This window comes from Varanus komodoensis, unplaced genomic scaffold (genome assembly GCF_004798865.1).
Source record: "Varanus komodoensis strain SLA01 unplaced genomic scaffold, ASM479886v1 scaffold29_1, whole genome shotgun sequence".
Taxonomy (NCBI): domain Eukaryota; kingdom Metazoa; phylum Chordata; class Lepidosauria; order Squamata; family Varanidae; genus Varanus; species Varanus komodoensis.
In genome coordinates, this window is record NW_025335759.1 from 9704829 (window position 1) to 9723193 (window position 18365).

At 47.1% G+C, this 18365-nt stretch overlaps 1 protein-coding gene across 1 annotated transcript; it reads left to right on the top strand.

The window, feature by feature from the left end:
• Positions 1-4481: 4481 nt before the first annotated feature.
• DEDD2 (death effector domain containing 2) lies at positions 4482-14806 on the top strand. The gene is made up of 6 exons (XM_044435083.1): positions 4482-4625; positions 5531-6206; positions 6518-6628; positions 6942-7073; positions 12924-13320; positions 13928-14806. Exons 2-5 carry the CDS (start codon positions 5732-5734, stop codon positions 13295-13297), a joined length of 1092 nt encoding a protein of 363 aa, XP_044291018.1. The 5' UTR covers positions 4482-4625; positions 5531-5731; the 3' UTR covers positions 13298-13320; positions 13928-14806.
• The last annotated feature ends 3559 nt before the right edge of the window (positions 14807-18365 follow it).

The window sequence follows — 18365 nt, forward strand, 5'->3', positions numbered from 1 at the left end:
GGAGAAAATGAGTGTCGAGCAAATGTAGGCAAATACGGCCCGTGGAAATGGTGTGGACTTTCAGAAAATGGCCTGTTCACAGCCATAAAATTGCTGCCGCAAGTGGACACGGCTCGCTACACGAGTCTCATTTGTCAGAAAGTAAAATTGAAGGAGCCAGCAGTTTTTGCTTTACTTTTGAGGAATCCTAGTTGCTGGTAAGAAATGTGTCCCTGACAAGGAGGAGGGTGTTTGAGGCCAGTGCTTGCTCCTGGTGCAGGGACTACTAAGTTCAGGACCAGAAAAAACAGAGCAGTGCACCAAAACGTAGGCTGGAATTGTGTTCTGGCCTGCAGTAAAATAGTACCTTGGAAAGGATAGCTATATATTGTGTATATTTGTGATAACATGTTTATAGATCATGAACTAAAGCTTTATTCGCTCAGTAAGTTTATTGCCTTTCCCCTTTGTCTGGATAAACTGCAGCTACTAGAAAAGTTTTAAAGTTTCATCCTTTGGCTCCAAACTGAAATTAAATCTGACCTTCTTTGTACAGTAATGTAAACCCCTAGCATGATCAAAAGGGGAGCAAAGTGGAGTAGTAAGCTGGTGTACCAGGATTAGTTTTCCACTGGCATGCTTGGTTCTCCCAGCCATGTATCAGAATTCTAGGTCAGTTTCTAGAAGGAAGTCTCCTATGCATGTATCCAACATGACTTGTCTGCTAAATTTAACAAGCGAGTCTTTCATGCTATCCTAAAATAACCCTTTAGGCAGTCTTAATTTATCCCTAGAAATAACAACTCAATAAAACCACTGTCTACAGGCCCATTAGGAGATCCACATCTGCTGTTTCGTAACAGCTTTGGAAGCAGCCATTTGATGATGGAGTAAATATAACAACCTTGACACAAATTGGTTTTGTAGCTGAAGTTCATGTCTTCAGAAGTAACAGCTGCCTTTCCTCACCATGCTAATCTTTTCACTGGAAAATCCCTGAAAGATCTGGGCTTCTCTTTCTTGCCTATTGAAGGCATAAGGCAAATAGAAATTGATCAAAGTATCTCAGCACCTAAAATAGATGTGCGGGTTTCCTTCCACTACTAAAAAAAGCTAGGCTGGGCCTTCAGCTAGTCACATGCTAAAAACAAAATGGCAATTCAGCACTTTGCATCTTGCACTGAAAGATATGTAATGAACGTAGCCAGTTCGGATTATGCTACAGGGAGTGAAATAGGCTCGTTCCAGCACTACTTCTGTAAAGTTTTCAAAGACAGAGATAGGCCTATCATACCTAGACCATGACCCCAACAAGAAAAAAAAGGCTTTGCTTTCATGATTAACAGAAAAAAGACATAATTCTCCTGGGAATAAAAGAATAATTTAATAGACAAATCAATGACAGGAAGGAATGTTGAACCTAGGTTGAACTCAAGGAATCAAGCATGCCAGTGGAAAACTAATCCTGGTACACCAGCTTACTACACTACCAAGAGAGGCTGAACTGAAAGAACAGAACAATTTTTTAAAAATGCACTAAAGGTATGGTCATAGCAGTGATGGCAGTTTTAACTCCATTGCACAGCACCAACCCCTGCACAAAAATGGCATTGTTCTGAGAATGCATCTAGAGAACATGGATGCATTGAAGGTTGGCCCCAGTTGAAAAACTAAACAGACTGAATTCAGCTATGTACAATTGGTACACTGGCTTTGTTGGCATGAGAAAAGTGCTGGATTGATCCACAGAAGAAAGCTGCAGTTTGCCTCTGTTAACATGCCCTGAGCTCTTGGGAAAACAAGAGCTAAAGGTAGCTTGAATCCTATACAAAGCGAGCAACCCAGATGGCATAATCAAGAGAATCCTGGTAGATCTCTATCAATTCCACCAAGTTGGGAGGTGTAGCACTTGCAACAGTAGTAATAGTCTTTCCCAACTCAGTGCACCTCCTAATTTGGGTGGGCTGGCCAGTAGCCACAAGAAAGCCAGGTGGATGTAGCAACCCAACTATCAGCCTGTTCTGTATGAGTCTTGCTGTGGCTTTACAAGTCAGTGTCTTGGATGTTTTGGGAGAGAGGGAGGGGTGCTTCCAAGTATGCACAGTGAGCGAAGGGCCAATGGGTGGGCTGGGGAAATACCACACCACCGTCTTAGCAAGGTGACACCCCTTTCTATTAGGTGCCACATGCATGAAGCCATGTTAGGGATGGCTGGCAGAAAAGGCAAAGCACTTGTTAAAAATGGGCAGTCGCAGGGGCACTCCCTTGTGTGTTTCACAGGGTGACGGGGCAGATTAGCCTAGGACACAAACATCTCGCGACATTCTGACACTCTTTCATCACGCTGCATTTGCAGGTGTATTCGACCTGTTTTTTGAACTTTATGCTAAAGTTGGAATACTTGTACTTGCAAGCCAGAACGTGAACTTGCACCACACCATCCAGATGTAGGACGCCTTTCCATACTGAAGTGGAGGTGGAACCCAACACTGGGCATGTCTCCTAATGTCAATGGTTCAATCCCCTCCCTTTCTTAATTGCCATGGATAACAGGCTTCTCATCACTGAATGTTGGCACAGGAGGTTGGCTGGATGCATGGTCCCCATTCCATGAGAAGGAGGAATCCCATTTTCACCAGCTTGCGTGTGTCAGTGGTAAAGGAAATTGGTCATGTTCCTGGATGGCTTACCACAGTGGCAGCAATGCAGAAGGTTGGCAGTATGGCCCTTCCATGCATGATCAGGGTCATTTCAGTAGAGCAGCCAAGTCCACAGTCCATGCTTGATAGTGCTTCACCTTTGTACTTTGCACACTTGTATTTACCATCTGTGGGAACCTACTGGTGAGTCAAAAACCGTTTTGACTGTTGTGAAGCCATACTGGCATTTACCACGCAAAAACTCCTCACTGTTTCCCATGTGCTCCTGCTGATGTTGCTGCCATGTCTCCACTGTACCAAAAGTGTGCTAACCCACACTGCGACATAACAAGTGGGGCTACTGCTAGGGCTTCTTCAAGGCATGATTGCAGGGATACATAGGGAATGCAAGCCCCTTGGATTGCCATCTCAGTTCCCTACTCTCAATCTCAGTTAAGTGTTCACCCTGGTGTTCTAGCAATTCATCTGGGGTTAAGAGGAAACAGGCACACCCTCAGCACTCACAGGGATGCATAGGTGGAGCAGGTGGAAGAGATCATTGCGACAGAAGCAAGGCTGTTTAGGAAAATGGTGGGAATCAGCAGACCCCTCTAGTTTCTGGTGTGCTCGGCAGTCTGCCAACCATAGACGATTACATTAGTCCATTACACGCATTGCATTAGTGGCAAATCTGCACAATGGTAGCCGGTGCAGGATGCTGTCAATTACGTCCCTGGGATGCACTTCCTGGTGAGCTGACAGTTCATCAGGGGATGAAAGGACACATCCACACCCCAAGCACTGACAGCGGTTGTCCTGCTGGTGTCCCGGGTCCACAGCTGCGGTCCACAGCTCATAGAGTTCCCCCACATGGCTTTGCTGATGGATCAGCACCCCCTCTGAAGTGCTGTGGAGAAGCTCACCCTTCGAGCACATGCACTGCTGATGAAAGAACAAGGATGGAACCAGCTGCTCTGCCATGGTATCCGCAAGCTCACACCTGCAAGGAGATCACCAACTGACGTGGCAGGGAAAGGGGGGGGTGACATGATCCCAAGGGGGGAAACGGAGGCACGCAATTAATACACACAGAAGAGGAGGCCAGTGGCGGAAGGGGCCTCGGGCGGTGGGAGGAGCGCCACGCTTACCCGGCCTGCGGGCCCGGCCCGCTCCTGCTACCGCCGCTTTCTCTCCTCCTGCCTCGGCTCTCCTCCTACGGGACCGGCTCGGCCTAGGCTGCACCGCGCCCTCTCATTGGCTCCCCGCCGCCGCGGGGGAGCCAACCAGCGGCCTCGATACTGGGGGGCAGTTCGGCACGAGCCGCCCGTGACGTCACGGCGGACCAGCCCCCGGGCGGGAGGGGCAGCAACAGCGGGCGAGCTGCGGCCACTCAGAGCAGGGCCTCGGAGAAGGGTGATTGGCGGGCTGCTCGCCCCGCCCAGCGGCGAGCAGAGATCTGCGCCTGCCCCCCGCCCGCCCCTGCTTACGTAATCAGCACGTTCCCTCTGGTTTCTCCCGTACTATTTACATAAGCATTGTAACTGTTCGCGTCTTTAATAGGCAGGAGCCGGAAGGAAACTCTGCATTCATAGCGTAACGTGTCGTAACTTAGGACATGTTTAGCTCGCGAAATGTGTCAGAGAAGCACCGAGTCCCCGCGGAACGGAGTCCCCGCGGGATGTTGTTTTTCTCCGAAGAAGGCCGGGCGTAGAGCAGCCCCGCCCACACACGTGGGTCACGAGGACACCAGCCGGCCGTCCGCGTGAGCCGGGGAAGGGCGGCGCACGCGCCGTCGGCGGTTATTGCGTCACGGAGCTGGGCGGCGCATGCGCGGGAGGCTGTCTTGCGTCGCCGGGTGGGAGCAAAGAAGAAAATAAACAGCCCCGGACGCATGCGCAGTGGGGGAAGGGCGCGAGGTGGGGTTAAGTTGAGCGGCGACGCAGACGTGTCGAAGGTACCAGAAAGATCGAAACGGCGGTGCGGGCAGGTTGCTGTGACGGAGGGTCGGTAAGTGCTCTTGTTGAGGCCCGGTAAGAAAGGAGGCTGGCTTCCGGCTGGGGTAGAAAGAAGCAGCCCGTTCCGTGGTGGGCTTTGAGGGGAGGGGCGGCCAGGGAGCCGCTCCCCCTGAAGTGGCCGGTGGGGGAGGCTCCGCGCGAGGGGGCGGGGAGGGTCGCCGCTGAGCCCGGAGTGGAAATGTACGAGGAGGCGTCAAGGATCTACGAAGAGCGGGGGGGGGGCTTGTTTTCGCAGAGGAAATGCGATCCCGAACGCCGAAGGGTTGAGCTGGCGAAATACACGACGTGGGAGGGGGGCGAGAGCGACGTGGTGGGGAGGAAGAATGGGGGGAACGTCGGTTGCGCGAGGCGAAGAGGGATCTGCCCCCCCTCCCCTCCCCCCCCGCCGCGCGGGGTGGGAGGATCTGCAGGGGCGGGGCCGGCCTGACTGCCCTGGCGGAGGCTCTGGGAACGGGGAGGGGGGAGGGCTCTGCGCCGGGCTGGCCCGAGCCTCCGCACGGGGCTCGTCCGCCGCTCCGCTGGGGTGCGCCTGCCCTTGTGACAGGCGCCGGGCGGCGGGGGGGGGGGGCTGGGCTCCTGTGCGCGGGGGCCGAGCTGCTGCCCTCTCGCGGTGCCTTGGTGCCTTGCGCCTTGGGAGGAGGCGGCCGCTCGGCCATGAAACAGCATTTTGCCGTGCGAAGCGCAGCTCGCTGGAGGGAGCCTCTCCCTGCGGCTCTGCCGCCCCCACTTTGCTCTCGCTTCCCTGGCAAACAGCGGCAGGACAGGGTGTGACGCCCGAGGTTGGTCAGATGTTTGGTTGGTTAAGATACCTTAAGCATATCGTGCCATGCGGTGCGAAGAAGGGCAGCAGCTCGAGTTGTTGCTACGGTCTTAATGGTTGCCATTTTGTCTTTACAGATACCTGTGCAGCAGAGTTGCGCAATCTCTCGAAAAGGATTCTTCCTCTCAGCTGCTAAGCAATTTCTGTAGTTTTAATTCTTACAACTTGCACCACCTGCTGAGACATCTTTTTTGTCCCTCAGTATTCACAGTCCCTCAGATTTGTTCACACTCCCTAGTATATAACTGCTTCAGCCTTTTTAGGATCAGTGTATCTATATGGCTGAGATGAGGAGGCCACTATTTGCCCACATCTGGGAGGAGGAAGAATGCCTAGAGTACTATGGGATGATTTCCTTGCATCGAATGTTTGAGGTGATTGGCTCCCAGCTCACAGAGAATGATATGGAAGTGCTTTCTTTCCTTCTGGATGAGACACAGCCCTGGACCCACCCACTGGATCCTGCCCTTTGGGCTGTGGCAGCAACAGAGGAGGATGGTTCTGAGACCACCTCACCTGTCTTAGAGAGCTGGAAGAGGAAAAATCAGCACCGATGTAATTTGGCCAAAACTGATGGTAGTCTTGAGGTTGCTGCAGATAGGCAGCGGCCCAAGAATGGTGTCCAGCTGCTTCTGGAGCTAGAAAGGAGGGGGAAATGTGATGAAACCAACTTCGTGCAGTTGCTGCAGCTCCTGAGAGTGCTAACAAGGCATGATCTACTGCCATATGTCACCCTGAAAAGGCAGCGTACAGGTACTGATTATAGCAGCAAGTAAAGTATAATTAATTTTCTTTTTGACTTGATTTAGTAAAATTGAAAAAATCATCTTTAGTATTACTTAATCTTAACTTACATTTGAGCTCTTTCAGGCTTGTTCATTCAGGATTGTTAGCAATATGGGATAGGAGAACTGGGCTTAGATGTTGTTTAGCTTAAAACATTTACGTAAGTACTTTTGTAGACCTGATACCTGCTCCACTTTGACAGAGTGGTATTGTCCTCTTGTAGAATTATTCCAGGTTAATGCAGTACTTTATTTGACTTTAAACATTTTTAATTTTAGTTTCTCCTGAGAGATACACTTATGGACCATCTGTCCTGTCATCAGACCAACAAGTGGACAATTGTCTCAATTCAGCCTCTGCAGAACCTCATCACGATCAATGGGAGACAGGTGTGTGAGCTGTGTTGCTTAGAGATATGATTTAATCCCTTTTTCTTTACTTCATATAAATACATGCTTCACAGTATAGTTAAGAATGTTATACTGTGCTGCTAGTTTTCATGCCGCTTTTATATACTTGGCTATGTCTTGTCTTTCATATTAACAGATAACATTTTTATTTTTTTTTTTCAGGCAAAAGGTGGTAATAGTTTGTAAACAACTATGTATTCAAAATAATGAAATTAAGGGTTAAGAGCAGCATACCTTTTAATTACCAGGCTTCTATTGCACCAGATAATCATTTAGGTTTCTGCTTCCTCAGGCTCCAATTCCAGCAAAAGAAAGCGAGTAAGCAGAGGCCGAGCAAAGTCTACTGTTCCCCGCAGGCGCCGGGGAGCCAAAGCAGCTTCTGCTCCAAAGCAGGAGATCCAAACTCCCACCAAAGTGACCTGTGGTAGGTGTTTGCCATTCATGTGCTGTGTTCCTGGGGCTCCCTTGAGTTGAACCAATTTTTAAATAATGCCCATGAAACCACTCTAAACTGCTCATTAGCAACTTTGGTTTCTGGTAAAGGTCTGATCAGTCGTACATCCTCTCTTTGGCTGGAGCCAAAGGGGGCGAATAGGTTTGGTTGGGGGTAAAAAAGTACCACATGTCTAAGTGTAATGTAGGCTGGCCTGTTCTACTTGAGTGAACTTCTGTTTTGGCTTGCAATATAAAATGTAGTTTAAATCTGGTGGTAGGACTTGGTTGCAGTGCAGTGGGAGAGTGGGAATTTTGGCCCCCTCTCAGGGTGGGGAAGCTCTAATCTGTTCCTTGTTGTGTTGCCTTCAGTTCCCTGTGTGATCTGGTTGGTACCTATTTTCACTATTCTCCAAATGGACATGGCTTATTAATCAATAAATTTTATACTCTACTATGCATTAAAAAATTCACAGAACCTCTTACATAAAATAAAAGCTTTATGAATGAAGAAAAGAATGCCTTCAGATTACTAACCCCTAAGTGCTAATTGACAGGAGTATATGGTGGCTGTTATTTCTGTGCACCAATGTACTTGATATGCTGGTTTTGGAGAGAGACTGTCTTAGCTGCCCTGACATTTCCTGTGGTGAGTTGGAGAAGCATCAAGGCAGATAAATCTGACCTAGTTCTGTTCATCTTATCTGCCTTTTTCTTCTTTAGTAATTTCGCATTCAAAATAAGTTCAGTTCATGTTGAAACAATATGACCATTCATGATTACAATAAAAAGGAAAGAATTCTGTATTCATAATGACAAGATCTGAACATTTTTGCCATGCTATAGATAATACTTTGTGCGACAAAGTTAATTATGAAAGAGTAAAGGCTTATTTTAGGCTTCAGTGTATCTTTAGAAAGAACAATTCTTGGGCAGTCTGTGAGAAATATGCATGTGCTATGGTTGTTGTATTGAATAGTACTGTGGTGGTGAAGCTTGTGAATGATTGGTCCATACCTTAAGTTGTGGCCAAAATTGTATGTGCTCACCTGCTTACATGGCTGGAATATCTCATGGAAAGCCTTCTGGCCATCTTCCCATTGAAAGCATCAAGCCATTAGCAGCACTGTTGATATAGCTTGGTTTTATCTCTGACTTTCTAAATTAGTTCATTTTCCTGTCTTGGTCAGTCTTACCTGGATTGACCTGGATTTTGCCTAAATCTGTGGCTGCTCTCTGGATTGTGATTATCACTCATCTGAATAAATTACTTTCAGATTTCTGACTTGATTTCCAGCTCAATACTGAGTGTCTGTCTCTAAGACCAGCATATATCTCCTTCCTGTAACTCAGGGCTTCTTCAGATATTCATTTTCTATATGGAGGGAGGTTCTGTATGTGGAAACTGTGAAATCTGCATGTAGACTTGTCCCATGTGACAAACCACTCACAGTTTTTACAGTTTTCTTATCTGGAAGTGCTTTATCTTGCACATGTGTAAGATTTAAAGAGGACCCTACTCAGCAGGTGGGTGTCAAGGGCTGGTGTAGGATCCCTGCAAATGTGCTATTGTCTTTGTCAGTGCAATGCAAATGAAACAAAAGCGAATGCACAAAAACGCTTGTCTTACCATCTGACCAATTTACAGGCAATGGGTTCTAACGAAGAAGGTTCAAAAATAAAACAATGAGTGTCAAAACTGCAACTTCCAGGGTGCAGCTAAGGCTTCTGCCGGGTAGGTGCAAGGATCGAACTGTAAGCTCCATTCAACACTAGTTTGTTGCCTGTATACTTTGTATATTACCTTGCTTCACTGGGGCAGAACTTAAGGTTCGTGTAATCCAGGCAGCTGCTTCTGAAACAAGCTCTGCTTTTTATAACACTTCCAAACTGCACACCTAAACTTGGGAATCTGACACCCATCTCCCTTTCCTGTGTGCAACGTCCTGGGCTATATCAGCCTCCAAGAACTAAGCCTTAGTTACTGAAAAAGCATACAAACTCCCAATGATCTTTTTTTGTTGCTGCTTGATGTCTGCCAATTCTTTCTCAATCCACCATTTAAATTCCAGGTTACTAAGCAAAAGTTGATGATAAAGAGACTCTGTCTCTCTTGTGCACTCTTCTCACAGAATGGTCTCGCAAAGGTAAATGAATCCATGCACCCAAATTTCCAGCAGTTTTTTGTGAAAGCAAAACCGTGTTTAAATGTGTGCTGAGTTACCTATTTCTGGAGGAACAATGGGCAGCCTTTACCCTGCATGCGAGCCCCTCAAACCGCCAGTTTTTAAAGACCCATTGGCTAGTCTGATGCTCAGTGGGGATAGGGCTGCACCAGCAGCTCCTGGGATTGCGGAAGTGTGTGGAGCCACTCCAGACTGGCACCGCGGGGGGCTTGTACGGCGAACCTCCAGCAGGGTCTGATGAAAACAGGCCGGGGTGTTCCCCTTGTGGGACTGCTGTCAGGTGATGTCTTAAGTGCCAGTCTGCGGAAGGCATTGCTTAGCTAGCTAGGCAGGGAGCCAACAGCTCCCATATCAGGTGATCCCCTTGTGGATAAAGCTACTGCTGCAGATATCAGGCCACCCTAAGCTGCTATGGAATCCATCTTGGGCTCCTTTTAATCTTTTCCACTTGGGGCAGAAACTTGCCCTTAATTTCTTCACATGTCTTTCAGATATTTCCATCAGTTTTCTTTGGCAGTTTTTTCCTGACCAGTCAACATTTATCAGTGGTGGATGAGCTGCTAAGAGTTAATAGCCCCAAGATCATTCACTGTTTTCATCTCAAAATCTATTTGATATTGTTTCACTACTCCTCATCTAGTAAACTGTCAGTATGATGAATGTGACCCAGCATTGATCTGTCTGCCACTTGGTGGTCCTCAAGAATAAAGAAGAATATACATCTTGAGTCCTTGCAGTGTGAATTCCCAAGTGATATCTGGTATCTGCAGCAGTCTGTCAAGTTAACCTGGGTCCTTCACGCCATTTTGTGTTCTTTTGCCATATTGAATCTCAGAATGATTTCTTGATGTTACCATGTGCTAAAAGTCTTGAACCATGTTTCTCTCGGTCCACAGTTGAAATCCATCCCTGGAAAAGCATAAGTATTGGCCCAGGCAAGCGGGCCAAGTACCAGACACTGGTAAAAATACCCAAACTAAAAAGCAAAAACTTAAGTGTGGCCCTCATGGTTATTTCAGCTGCCTCTTCAATGCTTCTCCTATGTTAGAAGCGATCCTGCATCTGGACCCTGCAGCGCTCTTGTTAAACAAGTTGTGAGGGACAAAGCCTTGGACTCTGGGACTTGTTGCCTTCCGCACAGTGGAGGCATTTTTCCGCGGATAAATTGTCTGTAATGGGTTTTGCTGGCCTGTAAACATTAATTTGTGTGTCAAAGTGGGGATAGAGGACAGAATGTAGAAGATGGTGCAGAACTGAATCAGGGCAATATGCAGGTCCCAACTTTTTTATGAGAAGCTGGTAATTTAATTCTTGTTGGGTCCTCCGATTTTGGCTTGTAATCACTTAATTATGCTGGACACATGCTAAGGGGGTTGCATGGTTGACGAGGTGACAGGCCTCATTCTCTGAAACCATCCTACTTGAGTGGTCGTGGACTTGGGGGTTTCACCTTCAGTCTTATTATTGTGATTTAAACTTGGGAAACAATATTGGCTAAAGCCTCTGCAGTGTGGGGCTCCGTCATGCATATTGAAGTTGCCTGTACTTTCAAACAGCAACCACAGTGGGATAATTTCACAGGAACTGGGGCCTGAAGGTTGAGGTTTGGGTGGGTTGCGGTGTTGTTTGTGCTGCCTCAGCTAGTGCCACTTTGCCCATTTAGGTTAAGTGTCTCATTTAATGCAGCTGCTCAGGGCTTGCATTACTGCTGGCTTGGTAAAGTCATGGAATCAATTTCCACTCTCTACAAACCTGTTGTGCAGAAATCCTTTCCCCTCTATCTTTGCAGTTGACATGCTTCCTGCCAGTTTTGATACAAAACTGTTTATTCCCTGTAGCCTATACTTGAAGGCTTTTATCCTGTCCTGGGGGAGTAAGCACTTCCAGTCACTTTCCTGTAATGTAACTGTTGCACAAGGGATGCCAATGCGTTAATGCCAACTCATGACAGCTGCTATCATTAAGTATTCCAGAACACTGTTGATGTTGGAAAGCAGATAAGCTATTCTGTTCTGATGAAACCATGTGTCAAACCACGGATGCAAAAAGTCTGTATGTTAAGCTATGTACAGGACTAATAAAATGGAACCTATCAGCCACTGTGCGTATAGCCAGCTGTTGAGCGGGAGGCTGTGGTTGGGATATGGTAACAGTTTCCAGTGGGCCCAGCAGCTGAACTCCTTTAACATCTTGCCCCATCAAGGCAAGCAGGTGTTGGTGTCCGGAGTAATGGTGGGTGTCATGAAGGCTTCCAATATATCGAGCATTGACTTGTATGCAGATAGCACTGCTTCTAATAGAAACTCCTAGTTTTCTTACATGGACTGAAATAATGCCGTTTACTGGCTAATTTTCTGTGGAATTAAAAAAAAAACCCTTCAATAACAAATACCATGCAATTAGCTGCACAGCTCTGCTGTTGCCCATCTGGAAAGAAGTGTTCTATGTGTGCTGCTGATTGAGGGTTAGAGTAGCAGTTGGCTACCAAAAATCTGCCTTAGAACTACCTACCATGGGTGGGTGTGGGCTCCAGGCCGTGCAAAGTTGCTGGTAAAGGGCTGTGACTGCACTTTGAGTTAATGCTTCTACAGGTGATGACCACAAGACACAGAGAAATTAAAGCTGACGGCCTTGTTGAGCGTATGTAATATACCACCTGCCTCATTTTTTTTAACGTATCCTACTTTGTATATGTTCCATTTCTCCCTCCCTCTTGAACCTTTTAAACTTTCAGCTGCAGAGCTGATATTTTGGGCAATTGAACAAAATGAATCTGTCCTTCCACTTCCACTGTCCACAGTTACAGCTGAACTTCACTAATTTCTTGGGGCATCTTTAGCATGGTCGTAATCCTGTCTTGCAGCGACTCGGTCGTAAGATGGCTAGAACCTAATGCTGTTAAAGCTTGAGCTCTTAGGCAGACGGGTCCAACTGGTCGTCGGTGGTTAGCTTTAATTTAAGATCTCCTGCCTTCTCTCTCCAGACCATGACCCTTGATAAACCAAGGGTCCAAGTTGGTAAAGCCTTCATTCCTATTACTCACACAGCAATAACAGTTTAAATAAACTTGGAGACATTAATTCCAGCATTATGGATTGAAAGCAATTTGAAGACTTTTGAAGAATTTGCCATTGGCACAAACCATCAGGACTTGAGGAGATGGCTCTAAAAGTAGGCACAGAATAAGGGGGTGGGGAGGGTGCTAGGCACATAAGTTTCTTCTGATCCTTTGGGTGGGATTTGAAGCAGGATATACATGTTTGCCACTGAAGAGATGTTACATAGTGCAGTTAGTTGTGGAATATGGAGCTGGCTAGATGGGTATTAGCGAAGTTCAGCTGTAACTTCATGTCAAAGGTATATTTGAAAAATAAGAGTGTGAACACCCCTTGCTGGGACTGACCATCTCAAGGCACCTGATCATTTTGGGCAACCTGAGTGGCCTGGATCTTCAGCTTGGCTGGTCTTTTAAGTTCAGCACCTGTTCAGGGCTGTTGGACAGTCCAGCCCTGGAATATTGCTGCATGACTGTGTGTGTGTCTCCATGCTCTGTTTGTTACCCGCAGCTCTAATGCCGCTCTTTCTCTTTATCCCCCCTCCCTTTCTCTCTCTCTCTCTCTCTCTCTCTCTCTCTCCCCTCTGTGTGCCCTGATCAGACATCCGGCTCCGTGTTCGTGCAGAATACTGTGAGCATGAGCCTGTCTTACGTCAGAATGTGATGTCAAACAAGCAGAACCGACTGGAACGTCAGTTTGATGTATTTGGACAGTCCAACACCATCCTCAAATCCCGTGATCTGGGCTCAATCATCTGTGACATCAAGTTTTCAGAGTTGTCCTACCTTGATGCCTTCTGGAGTGATTATATGAATGGCTCACTGCTAGAGGCACTGAAGGGAGTCTTCATTACTGACTCTCTCAAAGAAGCTGTGGGTCAGGAGGCGATCCGGCTACTAGTCAACGTGGATGAGGATGACTATGAGGAGGGTCGACGTCTGTTGCTTGAGAGTGTTATTCCTCAAGTCTGGTAACTCCAGCCTTTAGGAAAGTTAAGGTACATTTCCTCTAGATTGACTCCTCATTTCTTAACAATCTCTCCTGTTTATCAGCTGCTGTCTTGTCCCAAAACCTTAGCAGAAGAGAAATGTGCAGGTATCACAAAAGACTTGGTTTGTGTTCTTCCTATCGGGTAACATGACCACTTTAAAAATTGCCGGACATTTTTCCATAAGGTGACTAGAACTGTTTTCACAGCTAATGCTAGATCATAGTGCTTTGACCGGCTTTTGTCCTAATGTGGCTTGTCCTGTTTCTCAGAAAATGCTTACTGCAGATCTTCCATTTATAGCCTAGGGATGGTTTATGTAGGGCCTGAAATTCACTCATGTTATCAATTTCAGCAAGGACGAATCCTTCAGTGGAATATTTTACTGAAATATTTTAATCTTAACTATATTTTATACAAATTAAAGCAGTATCATAAGGGAAACATAAAAAATGGAGTTCAAAATAGAGCTATAACAAAAAAGATCGCAGCTTTGCAGGTTGCAGCAGTTAAGCCTAATGACCTTCTGGAAAAGAACAGCCTTACCTGGTGCCAGAATGCAGACAGAGATGGTTATAGCTTAATACCTTGTTTAACACCATCTGTTTTCTCACAGGGCACTTCCATTTGTACTCCCTGATTACCACGGGGCTTATCCGCATTGGATGTATACTTCAGAAAAAAAGAGACTTTTGGAAAAGGAATCTTCTTCCTGTTGTGGGCTGGGCTGGATCTCAGCAACAAGGGGGCTTCGGGGAATCACAGTTGTGCTGCAGCTTGTCCTCGTGGTGGTCGAAGCATTGAAAGAGCAGCAGGGAACGGTCTTAATGGACACTCAGATGTAGCAGGGATTGGACGGAGGCACCATCTCGGTGTGGAGGCCTCTCATTCTGAAAAGAAAGGGACATCTTTTGGGAAGATAACTTTGTCCCACTGATGAAGTTTGAAGCCCTCCTGGCACAAGTTGGTGTATACATCGTGTGCACCAACTATTTGTGTTAATTTTTTCACCTCCTTTTTTGCAGAGGTGGGAGTTGACTCATTCTGCAGAGTTGCAGGCACCCTTTGAAATCTGGCAGTGCAGCATCTTGTGTTAATTATTCTTTTTTCTAAAAGAAAAGCCCGTAATTCCCCTCATATCTGATGCTGAGGGCAGATTTCTTCCCTTTAATTTAAGAATACAACCAAGCCCCATGCTGGGGAACTGATGACTATACAAGAGAACACTTGAGTCATTTTTCTAAGGACACTTTTCATTTCTGTGGCTATTTGTATATAGTGTAACTAATAGGGTTTAAAAAAAAAGGGGGTGAAGAAGCAGTTCAGGCAGCATCTCTGGATAGAGAAAACTGCTTAGCTGCAGTGGGGAGGGCCAGAGGCCAGAAACATGTAATTTAAAAAGTTGTATTTTTTTTACAAAAATGAGACTTTTTGACAAAATTCTTAATGTATTGTATTTGCAAATGACAATGACAATAAAGAAAAGAATTTGCAACTGCCTGGCTTCATGTTTAATTCTCAACATGATCAGAGCTGTAATACTAGCACAGGGTCCTTCCTCCCGCCCCCTGCTTCTGTTTGCATCCATTCAGGAAAGGCAGCTAAGCATGTGTCTCTCAAAAGGTAGAGCTGAATATCTTCTGATAGGCAGGTCCTGACCCTTCCCTGGCAGGTCCTTTGCAACCTGTTCTTCCTTCCTATTGGAGGCCTCATCTTGCTTATAATGCTGCTTCACAATTTGTGGGTGAGCATTTCACCCTATTCCCCACACCCAGTTGTATGTTTTGGAAAGGGACTAAAAACAACAGTAGAAGGGGCCATGAAGAGTATACTGGCACGTAGGTGAGCGCTGGAAGATTCCAGCATGCAAGGTTAGCTTGCCCCAGTGCTTTAGGAACTTGAGGTTCCCATCCAGGAACCAGCACATGGATGTTCTGCTCATTTCCTCTTGATTTATGGCAAATCACCTGAAGTCCCTGACATTTCCTGTATGTCCCTATTTCTTGCACACCAAACTGAGAAGAGATAAAAGGACCAACCTCAGCAGAGGATGCAGTTGTAGCTTAAGACCATTTTAGCAAAAGCCTACAAGTAGTTACACAAAGCTCCCCTCTTAAGGATGTCTAAGATGCTCTTGGTGCAACAGTGCCAGCTTTCCTTGCAGAGCTGTAGGTCCTGAGGGGTCAGACAGCCGGCAAAGGAGGGACGGAGTGCCGAGTCCGTGATCCACTAACCTTGAAATCATCTGTGGAGGACGGATCATCCATGGAGAAGGAAGCCTTGGGCTTGTGCTGGCTGGGGCGGAAGGTGAGCAAGGGGTGCCGCCCCATTTTTCTTTCGCCTTTCCCTGTCCACTACTAAGTTGGTTCCAATGGAAGGAACCATGGTGTAGTTTATCCCTTGTTTCAGTTGCTCGTCCAGGGAAGGCGCCAGTGTTTGATCTGGCGGGTCCAAAATGTGCACTTGGTACCTGCAGCCCTTTGAATAGCAGCTGCAGTAGCAGAAACCTTTGCTGCTGTGCCTGGGGAACTTTGCCCATGAGGCAGGAGGTCTGCAGATCGACTGTCTCGGGAAACCACAGTAGCCTGTCCCCGGGGCAGCAGGATGTGAGGAAAGCTGCTAAAAACGTATAAAAGATGATGAAGCTGGGAAGGAGTCCATGAGACCAGCATTTCTACCGTGGTGCACATGGGACCAATCTGCCCGTGGAGGCCTCTCTCGGCACCCTGCTTGATGATAATTTTGTTAAGAATTTTTTAAAGTGCTTGCTAATGCTTTTAATGGGGAGGTGACCATGCTACCAGTGAGATGCTGTCAACTCTGTCATCTTTTCTTGCTTTGTGCTTTGGAGGTCGCCCTGCCCCCTGTCTACCTTGTACCTGGATCCCAGGACAAGTTGCTTTGCTGTTTTCCTGCTGGGAAATGGAACATTTTGGTACTGGCCACCAAGGCAGAAATTTTATGAATTGGCAATGTGTACCCAGGGCAGCCATTTTGTGATAGCGCCTATGGCACCATCAAATTCTATGTGTACCCCACAGTCACAAAGAAGTTGGGAGAAGGCCAAGAGAGTGGCAGCCAAACATTGTTCTTGAGGAATGCATCCCATAGTTTGGGGGTCACACACAAGAAAGCCTTCCATGCTTGACTGGTTCTTCAGCAAATTGTATGGTCACAAGAAGGCTTCTGCAATTTTAATACCTGGACATGTTTGGAGCTGGAGTGGTGGTCCCTTAGCAGGGCAAGCAGGGCACAGTCCTATATATGTTTAGGCAGTAGACAGTCCTACAATTTCTAACGTTTCCTAACTAATATGGCTAGGTGGGAAATGCTGGGAGTTTCTTAGGGCTTTGGAGGTTGAAGCCAACACCTTGAATCGGGTCTGCAACGCAAGTGGCAACCATTGCAGGCCCTTCAGGATAGATAGATGTTTATTTATGTATTTTTATTTATTTAAAACATTTCTATGCCACCCCCATCGCAACAAAGCCTTGGGGCGGCTCACAAAGGATGGTCCCAATCCTACACGTTCTGCACCACCTGAAGCTTCCAGGGGTAAATCCCACGCCCAGCACATTCCAAAGGTCTAAACTTGATGTAGCCAAGTCAGCAAAACTGTTGCTAACTCAGACCAGTTCAGGAGCGTCATAATGAACACACCAAACTTGGTTGTGCAAACACATTCCTTGCTGTTGCCTCCTAAAGATCCAAAGATGGTGTAGGCTCAAGGAACCCTTCCAAACTATAGACCTGATCCCTCCAGAAGAGGCTGACTTATGGTCCCTACATCAGCCTTTCCGCTGTCTGACAATCTCTCCAGCTCATCTGGGTTTGACTTCATCTTGTTCATCCTCTTCAAGTCCGCTATTTAGCCCAAGCAGCTTTCGAGGGGTTCATTGGCTTCCTTGGAGATACCTGACAAAGAGCACCAAAGCTGGGTGTCTTCAGCATAGCAGTGGCACCTTGCACCAAAAGATCTCCGCAGGGCAAACATTAAACAGCGTGGAGGAGGGCAATATGGAGCCCTGTGAGATACTCCGGGCCAGTGGCCCTGAACAGTCATCCCTGTGTCCTCTTCTGGCCAGAGCACCCCACGGCCCAGTCCTGCTGTGTGGTCTGGAAGAAACACAATGACTGAAAGCCACGGAGTGTCAGGCTGTGGATCGTGGGGGAGATGCGTAAAGGCAGGGTTTGATATCTAAATGATGCAGCAAGATTTAAGTGTTGGCCTTCACAAAGGGGACAGAGAGAGAGAGAGATGTATTTATTTATTTGTAGTAGCTTTTTAGTTCAGTTTGCCAGCCCAAAAAGCTCCCAGAGTGGTTTGAGTTGATGAATTTCATTTCAGTCCAGTCCAAACGGCAGTCTTACTCTCAGGCTCACAAGTTAAAAAAACATGACACAAAAAAGGGAGAAGGGAAAGGAAGGGAGGGGAAGGAAACCAACCATGGCAGCATATTGCAAAGTGCAAGCTTTAGCATAACCATCAGCTGGGGAGAAGACAGTTCACATACCCTGATGGAATGGGTGCTGCTAGGTGACTGTTGAGAGGCGGCCAGAGGCTGCTGGTGTCTCTACGCAGCTTCTCCTCTCTCCCTCTGTTCTCCTGCCTCGCACCTGCAACCTTAGACCTCTTGCACTAACCCGTGGGCCCTCCAGGACACTTGTTGGTGCCTCTCACAAGGCCAAAGGTGATGGGTTTTGAACCAGTGGCTCCAGAAGGTGATCTGGGGACAATTTCCATCACTCAGCACCATTTCCCCCATAACATCATCCTGTCCTCCTCCTACCCAATTCTGGCAAAGTGTCTGCTCCCTCTGAAGCAGGTGTTAGTCAAGAGGAAGCCTGTCAACCGTGTGTTGCTGTTTGCCAGAGTGGCCACCAGGTGGCTCCACTAATCTATATGTTGACCCATTTCCTCAGGTCCTGAAATGAACGGTATTTTCCCAATCATGAATCAATAATGTGCAGCTGAGAAATAATGTGTAGGGGGGCGACTCCTCAGCATTCCCTGGATTGAGGAATATCTCCCTCCCCAGCACATTCCCTTATTC

What these genes read in the sequence shown, in the direction of transcription:
- DEDD2 (XM_044435083.1), top strand. Translation starts at nt 5,732, where the DNA reads ATGGCTGAGATGAGGAGGCCACTATTTGCCCACATCTGGGAGGAGGAA. An exon ending in TCACGATCAATGGGAGACAG is followed by an intron (nt 6,629 to 6,941) that starts GTGTGTGAGCTG and finishes CTGCTTCCTCAG; the next exon opens with GCTCCAATTCCAGCAAAAGA. An exon ending in TCCCACCAAAGTGACCTGTG is followed by an intron (nt 7,074 to 12,923) that starts GTAGGTGTTTGC and finishes TGCCCTGATCAG; the next exon opens with ACATCCGGCTCCGTGTTCGT.